A 9,262-nucleotide genomic window follows, 5' to 3' on the forward strand; every position below is an offset into this window, starting at 1 on the left:
TTTATAAAATGATAAATTTGCAACTTCAAGAGTTGAATAGTCGCTTTAATGAGGTGAATATAAAGTACTTATCTTGATCCATCAAATTCATTCTCTATTTATAATAAGAGAAATTATTTTAATTTGCTCAGTTTTATTCATCTGATTTTCTTCGATACAGTTAATGCAATTTGAACATCAACTTGATAATTTTATTTTTGACATGCGAAGTAGCAGTTAATTCTCTGAGATTGCGAAGATTAATGAACTTGTTAAAAGAATGGTTTAATTGAAAAAATATTGACTGTATCATTTGTTATATTTACTTTTAAAGTTTGCATTGTTAATATTACTTGTTGTAACTACAACTGTAAATAGAATATTTTTAATAATAAAATTAATTAAAAATTCACTTCGTAATCGGTTGGAAGATAATATGATAAATGATTGTTTGATATCATATACTAAAATGTATTTGATACAGTTGATAATGAAATTATTATTTAATATTTTTAAAATATAAAATAATAAAAATATTATTGTAAAAATATTTGAAATTAATATATGATTTTTATTATAAATTTTATATTATATTAATTTTTAATTTATATTTAAAATTAATATATAATTTTTATTATATATTTTATATTATATTAGTTTTTAATTTATTAAATTAAAGACAGACTGATTTATTATTATTATTTTCATAAATAAATAAATATTCACAACCTCACTCGTCTCAGGGACACGGAGGCGGTGGTGTTGGCATCGCGGCCACGTGACGACAAGGGCAGCGAGAAAAACGTGCGAGCCCGGTGGGCCAACCAATGGAATATAATTACTGCAACAGAAGCGATTATTAATTTAATTTAATTGTGAAAAAAGAAAAAGAAAAAGTAGGGAAGGGGGGAGGAACCATCGTGGCTGCAGCAATCCACGACGTGGCCGCCGCAACAACTAGATGCCTCGTTGGATTCGATGGATCGTCATTTTGATCACTTTTCGTTTTCCTCCCTCAAAGTTTATAAATAGCTTTTTCTGGGATTTGGAGAATTAATTAATTGGGGAGGAGCGTTATGGTAAGACAAAAGTTAAAAAGGAAAAGTTTGCAGGGGGGGAGCTGAAATTTTGGCTGGGTCAAAATAGTAAAAAGCTCCGAATCAGCTATCAGCAATCATCATCTCCTTCCTCCTCTTCCTCCTCCTCTCACGGCCATCTTAAACTCGGTGGACGAGATCATGAACCTGTGGACCGACGACAACGCCTCCGTTATGGACGCCTTCATAGCCTCCGCCGACCTCCAGAGCTTCCCTTGGGTCCCTCCCTCCACTCCCCCGCCGCAGCCGCCTCTCTCCTTCAACCAGGACTCCCTCCAGCACCGCCTCCAGGCCCTCATCGACAGCGCGCGACACTCCTGGACCTACGGCATCTTCTGGCAGTCCTCCCTCGACACCGCCTCCGACTCCTCCTTACTTGTCTGGGGCGACGGCTACTACAAGGGCTGCGAGGAGCACAAGCGGAAGCACCCTTCTAGCACTGCGTCCTCCCCCGGCGAGCAAGAGTACCGCAAGCGGGTCCTGCGAGAGCTCAACATGCTCATTTCCGGCGGCGGCTCGTCCGGAGCGGACGAGGCCGTCGATGAGGATGTCACCGACACGGAGTGGTTCTTCCTTGTGTCCATGACTCAGTCCTTCGTGAACAGCAGCGGGCTCCCTGGCCAGGTCTTCTGTGCCGGGAGCCCTTCCTGGATAGCCGGCGCCGCCCGCCTTGCCTCAGCGCCCTGCGAGCGAGCTTGCCAGGCGCAGGTATTCGGCCTCCAGACTATGGTCTGTGTCCCTGTCGGCTCTGGCGTACTCGAGCTCGGTTCCACCGATGTCATCTTGCACAGCGCCGAGATCATGGGCCAGATCCGCGCCCACTTCAACTTCAACTCTCCCGACGCTCCACCCGCTGTCGCACCCAGCGGCGCCTCTTCGTCGTGGTTGACACCGCAATCTGCAGCAGTTACCTCAGCCCCCGAACTAGGGGAGACCGATCCGTCGGTGCTTTGGCTTACAGATCCTGCAGTGGTCGAAATGAAGGACTCCGTCTCCGCCACCGCCGACATACCCGTCACAAAACCCCCAATTCAATTCGAAAACAACCCTAACTCCGGCATGCTCACCCAAAACCCTAGCTCTTCGATCCAAATCCAAAAACATCACCAGCAGTTGCAGCACCAGAATAACCCGCAGAACCAATCTTTCTTCTCTAAAGACTTCAATTTTTCAGAGTTCAGCTCGAATCCCTCAATTGGCCCCCAGACGTTCAAGCAGGATTCCAAGGAAGTTTTAATTTTTTCTGGCAGCAAGAAGAATTCCTCGCCGGCCCCTGCCGCAGGGAGCCTCTTCCACCATCCCCAAACCGCCGCCGTCCCCGCCCCCGCAGCAGACAACACGAAGAACAAGAGATCCACGGGGGCGGTGTCCAGCGTCACCAACAACGACGAGGCGATGCTGTCCTTCACGTCGGCTCCGGCGAGACCACCCAACGGCCAATTGATGTGCTCCGGCGGAGGTGCGATTCCGGACGGTCCAGATTCCGATCAATCGGATCTCGACGCCTCGATGCGGGAGGTGGAGAGCAGCCGCGTGGCGGAGCCAGAGAAGCGGCCCAAGAAGCGAGGGAGGAAGCCTGCCAATGGCCGCGAGGAGCCGCTAAACCACGTCGAAGCCGAGCGGCAGCGCCGCGAGAAGCTCAACCAACGATTCTACGCTCTCCGCGCCGTAGTCCCCAACGTGTCCAAGATGGATAAAGCTTCCCTCCTCGGTGACGCCGTCTCCTACATTGAAGAGCTCCGATCAAAGATCCAAACTTTGGACGTCGAGAAGGAGGAGCTACAAGCCCAAGTGGAAGCCCTCAAGCAGCAGCATGCGTCCGCCCCAGCTCGGCCATTCGAGCGCAACCACAAGGCCACGAACGTCGCAAGCCGGTGCCTCGGGGTGGAGTTGGAAGTGAAGATACTCGGATTAGAGGCCATGATAAGAGTACAGAGCCAAAGAAGGAACCATCCGGCGGCACGGCTGACGGCTGCACTGCAAGAGCTGGATCTCGAAGTACACTACGCGAGTGTGTCCGTCGTCAAGGACCTGATGATCCAGCAGGCCACCGTCATGATGTCGAGCCAAGTGTACACGCAGGAGCAGCTCAACGCTGCTCTCCACTCTCGATTGACTTGATAATCACAATCGGGAAATGCGTTTGTTCAGGAAGAGTTCATAATCACTACTTTTGCTCGGTGAAGTGAAAGTGAAGTGAATGTGAATAGCTTTCACAAGAGAGGTGAAGCTGCTGGAGAAGAGCGAGCTTGTTTGGTAGGTACCAAAACTTCTACTGTACAGTCAATAACTAGTGCATGAAATGTTTGTTGATCTCGTACCCGATTGGCCTTTATGAGTTGAGCTCCTAGTCGACGAGTTGGATCGCGCACACTTTCACAGTTCCAAGAGGTGAGAAGTGGCTGCCAGTGAGGCGGCTCTGCTCGCTCATGTTGCATGCACACTTCTAAGTATGTGCATAGCCTCTAATCTATATGTTGATATTTGCAACCTACAATCGGCCTAATAAATCTTAATACGATTCGCTCATTTAGCATAAATATATATCCAACAATAGTTTAGTAGAGGTTGTTCGAGTCTCCTGTTACTGGTGATGCGTTTTATGAAACTGTGCATTTATTATTATTTTTTTTTGTAATATCCAAATTGTCCACTATAATTTTGTCCCTCCTCTTAAACCCCTCATGAACCGTTTTCATGGTGGACGATATGTTGCTACATCTCCGGACTATTCGATAAAAATAGAGGATAAAGAGGGTAGGTTGAATAATCAACCGTTAAACTTCTACAAATGATTAGTACGCAACAACAAATATGAAAGTAATAAAGAAGACAATCCAAACAAAAGAGTTTTTGTGGTTCGAGACTCCATCTTCTATTCCATGACCTTGGACTCTTCAACAGATCACTTAACAAAATTTAGTAGCTTTATCTTTCTTGAATATCATTCAGAGGTGGAGAAATTTCTTATAAGACTCCTTACAAATAGAACACAAGAGTGCAAGGACAGCTAGGGCAAGAGAACTAGAGTGGAATTTGAGAGAATGATAAGAATATAAACACTATGATTAGGTTTTCTCATAACTTCTTATGCCTTATTTATAACCCAGGATCAAGTCTTTACTTACCCTTTATAATATCTTTTCTGTATTAGTTCAGTCAGTGTTTCATCCTTCTGGTTGATTGTATCTATTAGTAGTTGATTGATCTTTGCTAAAGCTTCTAGAATATCATTGTTGTAGTAGCTTAATTGTTCTGTTGTAATCGTAAAATTATTAGTTGACTCAGTCTTCTATCAATCAACTACTCTCATATTAGTCGACTAACCGATCGATGTCTCACATATGGAAGCAAATGGAAATATTCTTCTCTGTTGCCATCTAACCTGAGCTAATTGAAGCTATGCCAACTCAAGCTTTAGGAGATTAAAAAACACATTCAAACAATTGTGTCACTGTCTAAAATCATTTCTAAGGTTTAGTTATGCCTAATCTAACTCATAATAAACCTCTTTTTACAAATGCACACAGTCAATTTTGTACTGTTAGATTTAAGGGGTGTCCTAAGACAATCACCTTATGATTAAAATATTTATTGGATAAATAGCAATTCACTATTTGAGTGCACATTTTTTATGTATTTGATTGGACCTCAAACTCAAATACTGAATGTCTACAATATGATTCATAGCATGAGAGAATTTGTGATTGGATCACAACTAGTGAGCATATCTACATGTGCAATTATGAATGTATTGAAATTATCCCTAGTCGAGGAATTGATGAGAACGGACATCATCAATTCTGTTGAGACTAGCACGTTTAAACTCCTTTGTTAGCCAAGCAGCTGATCTCGTTGGCTGGAGACATTGGATGTTGAGAGTTAAATGTGGATGTTGATTAAAGGTAACTAGTTCATTGGAGTGACCTACCTTAAGACTTCATAAGATTCTATACATATGTCAATGAAGATCTCAGTGCAGCTTAAGTGCGAGCTTCCTTTGATTTATGGTATTTAAGTCACCTTAGTTATGAAGGCTTATACTTTGACATCATAAGCAAACATCTCCGAGAAGGTGTGGACCCGATATAATTAGGTATAAGTCGAAGTGCCCAAAGGTGTTTGAATAGCCCACAGAGGATTCACCGCTTCTTAGAAAAGGAGAAATATACCCTACGCCCACCTGTTAGGATTGTTACTAAAAGTCTTTAACCAAAGCATTACATGTCAAGAGTACGATACTCTTGGACACATGTACAAGTAACTTGAATCCACAGAATAAGAAAGTAACTTGGACTAGGTGTAACGTAGTCAGCTTAGTGGGGACCGACACATATAGACCATGTCCTGAACCAAGTGGGTATAAGATGGTGAAAGGAATGAGGCACATCTCAATGTAGCTGCTAAAAGGTTTATAAGTGCTCTAGAATCAATTATTAATTTTTTGATCAATTGGGGGGTCATGATATACTACTAGGTGTCACTTATGATCATTCCATAATTAATGATTAATTACGGACGACCAACATAACCGAGAACTTATTGGGTCACACACATTACAAGTTATCCGAATGACTTAAAATGAATTTGAGAATTATATTCTCAAATCGAGAAAAATAAAGTTTGGTTGGACTAGATAAACGAGAAATGATGGAATGTCTTATAAAGATGAAATAAATGAAATTAATTTCATTCAAATCGGAAGACATTTGGTTATTGAATCAAACGATTTGATTTTGAACCAAATTGAACGAACTTGATTTGGTTTATGATGGAAGAGATTTTAGAAAAATAGAAAAGATGAGGAGCTTCGTCTTGTGAAGATGAAATGAACAAAATTAGTTTGGGTCAAATCGGAGATCGTTTGGTTAGCGAATCAAGCGATTTAGTTTTGAATCTGATTTGCTATAGTAACAAATTCGATCGCTATAGTAACTCTAAAACATAAACCCAATTTAGGTTTTTCGATTTTGGTTTATTCTTTTCTGATTTTTTAAGCTACCACGTGAAAAAAAAAGGGATAAAAAACTAAACCTAATCAGTAAAAAAGGGGTTACTGTAGCTTCTCGTTAAAATGTGAAATCGCAATTTGGTGCCCCTGTTCATCTTCTCCAAAGGGCACGGCGCCACCCTGCTTCGTCTCTGCAACCGCGACATCATCTGCCAGTCGCGACACCACCTACCAATAATGACGTCGCCTGCTAGCTGTGACGGCGCCTGCCAGTCGCAACGCCCCCTGCCAGTCACAATGTCACCTGCCAGCCGCGATCCAAACCTCCGTTCGACCACGATATGTGCCTCCCCGTCAGCCGCGATCCCACCTCTATCTGGTCATGCCTCTGAGCGCCGGCGGTTGCACGCCCTCTGTTCGCTGTCATCGGAGAGGAGTCGCGTCCCCTGTTGTTGGCCAGAGGAGAAAGGGAGGGGATGCGGTTGCGCACCCTCTGCTCGTTGTCACTGGAGAGGAGCCGCGTCCCTATTGCAGCCAGAGGAGAAAGGGAAACCGAGCATCTCTTCTCCCGACCCCAACGACTAATCTTGAGCAACGATGGCTACTGTTTGGGTCTCGATAACGGTAGGGAGGAAGAGGAAACCAAAGAGTCGGCCACCATCTTCCCCGGGACCTCCTCTTCCTTGTGAAGAGTTTGTGTAACTACTGGATCCGATTCTTGCAGTTGGTTTTGGTAGATAGTAATTGTCAAAAAGAAAAGGCCACTACTGGTCATCGTTGGTCGTATGACGATCGATCGGTCATCCGATCGTTATCGTTGTCGGAGAAGAAATGAGTTGATAACTCTTGTGAAAAGTTGTCCAATCATGGCCAATCAACCTCAATCGTTTGACGATCGTATGTCAACTTCCCGAGAGCTTGTGAAGCTTTCAGAGAATGTTCCATCAATGTCGAAAAGGTTCTGACAATTTGTCCTAAATCGGCGGTCAAAGGTTGACCACCAAAAACTACACCGGAATACGATTTTCGGTGATAGTTAGAAAATCTTCAAAAAATGATCGCGACAAACGTTGTTGCGTGGTTTTTGAAATAAGACTTTTCTCTCGAATCGATCATTATCGATCATCGGCTAGTACCGAAGACGATGATGCGACTCGTGGCTTCCGAAGCCGTCCAGACGAGAGCTTGGCGTGGATCACCAATAGAGGCGAGACTTCGACAAGGACCGCTCGATTGATACCAACTTCGCTCAACGTCATCAATAAGGTACGCGTAGAATTATTTAATATTTTATAAAATTTTAATTTCCTTCATGCCTTGTACGCTGTTATTTCCTATTATGCATGCGTGTGTTGTGATAATAATTAGTTTAATTATTTGTATATTTCTACTGCGCACGTTTACGAAACGTGTAAACACGTGCATTGCACCGAGATGATCCCAACAGTAGTATCAGAGCCTGATAGTGCAAGGCCTACGCGTAAAATGGTTTTACGTGTAGTAGTTAGTCATAAATCTAATTAAGAAAATTTTATGATTTAATTTAGAATTTCTAATTATAGAAATTTCCTAATTGGTTAGGAGATTTCGTATTAGGAAATTTATTTCCTAATTAATTAGATTTTCTTAATTAAAATTTTATTTCCTAAAAGAAAATATTGAGATTTAATTTAGAATTTTTAATTATAGAATTTTTTAATTTGTTAGAAAATTTAGATTAGAAAATTTATTTCCTAATTAATTAGATTTTCTTAATTAAAGATTATATTTTTTAAAATAAAATATGTGATTAGATATGAAAATTTATTTCCTAATCTAATTAAAGAATTTTGATTTGTGAAATCAGATTCTTAACCATATTTTATTAAATAAGATTTATGATAACTATGATTGAAAATAGTCATAATTAGTTGCATTAATTATGTCATGTCATGTCATTTGTCATGATTAGTTGCATTAATTATGTCATGTCATTTATTGTCATGTCATGTAGATAATTTATTATTTGCATGAAAAGAGGATGAGACCTGAAAATCCCTTACAAATAATTAAAGCTAACACCTTCCGCTAATATGGTTAGAACTAGAGTTTAATTTCTTGTTTGGGTTGTTGGACTCTCTCCAAGCCCGACTTGAAATTAAACATGTTAGAACCATCGAGATATGATCTCACGATTAGCGGGCTGGCTTTAACTTGAAGCGTTGATTTGTTGGACTCTCTCCAAGGTCAATGTGGATAGAGGTGAAGTTGGGTGTTATACATATGATGTATACGTGTTAATGTGTTAACAACCCGATGTTTATGCGAACATTCAATTAGTTGATAGCATAATGTGATAGTTATGTATACGTGATACATAATCGGTATATGATACCTACCATTGTAGCTAAGAATGACTTGTTGGACTCTCTCCAAGGTTGTTCTTATCTATAAATGGATATCAACCCATTTGGAGAATACCTACAATCTCCCGAATTCAAAGTAAGGGCTTTTGAATTCGTAAAATAAATGAGATCAATTAATGTATGTAAATACATTGCAAATCATCTCTCTTATTTACTCGATTGTATTTCTAGATTTAATTGATTACGCATGTTGTCTTTTATTGCGCATAATTTAGGATACCAATAATTTGACTGACCCTAACCTTTAGGACTGGTATAGGAATTTGAGAATTGTTCTCAAAATTTAAAATTGTAAATTTTATCTAGAGTCCATAAAAGGAAAGTAGGCATGTGATGTCTCTTCCGCTTGAGGTAATTTCGTAATTGAATGTCATACTATTTCCTCGTCCACTCGGGTATTGGATACTGAGTGCGGCTCTTATATATGTGATAATATATAGGGCCTAAGGAACAGTAAAAGACTTCTTTAGAGTTGAAAAATTATTACTATATTTTGGTTTTAATAAAGAATATCCTTTCTATTTCTTGTTTAAATAGAAAAGGGTTCATATTTGATTTTAGTAACAATTGTTGTTACCTAATTTTGAATGGAGTTCTTTATGAGATTGGAACATTAAGTAATAGTATCTACGTGTTAGATATTTCCAACGAGGCATTCAATATCGAAACAAACAACAAGCGTGCTCGAAAAGATAATCAATTAACCTCCTACTCGCGGAATTATCGTCTTGACCATATAAGCAAGAAACGCATGATCAAACTCCAAAGGGTTGACAGTTTGGAATCATTTGAATTATATTCATTTGATAGTTTTCGTAGAACATTTAGGC

The 9,262-nt window shown here is 40.7% G+C and overlaps 1 protein-coding gene across 1 annotated transcript; it reads left to right on the forward strand.

The window, feature by feature from the left end:
- The first annotated feature begins 1,172 nt into the window (after positions 1 to 1,172).
- On the forward strand, positions 1,173 to 3,396 carry LOC141836397 (transcription factor MYC2-like). Its single transcript, XM_074723882.1, has one exon. The coding sequence runs from the start codon at positions 1,218 to 1,220 to the stop codon at positions 3,195 to 3,197; it is 1,980 nt and encodes a 659-aa protein (XP_074579983.1). The 5' UTR covers positions 1,173 to 1,217; the 3' UTR covers positions 3,198 to 3,396.
- Positions 3,397 to 9,262: the final 5,866 nt, after the last annotated feature.

Source organism: Curcuma longa, chromosome 10 (assembly GCF_044706935.1).
Source record: "Curcuma longa cultivar G26 ecotype Majalengka, Jawa Barat chromosome 10, ITB_CL_G26_1.1, whole genome shotgun sequence".
Lineage (NCBI taxonomy): Eukaryota > Viridiplantae > Streptophyta > Magnoliopsida > Zingiberales > Zingiberaceae > Curcuma > Curcuma longa.

Bases quoted from the DNA above. Each gene is read 5' to 3' on its own strand.
- LOC141836397 (XM_074723882.1), top strand. From the start codon at position 1,218: ATGAACCTGTGGACCGACGACAACGCCTCCGTTATGGACGCCTTCATA.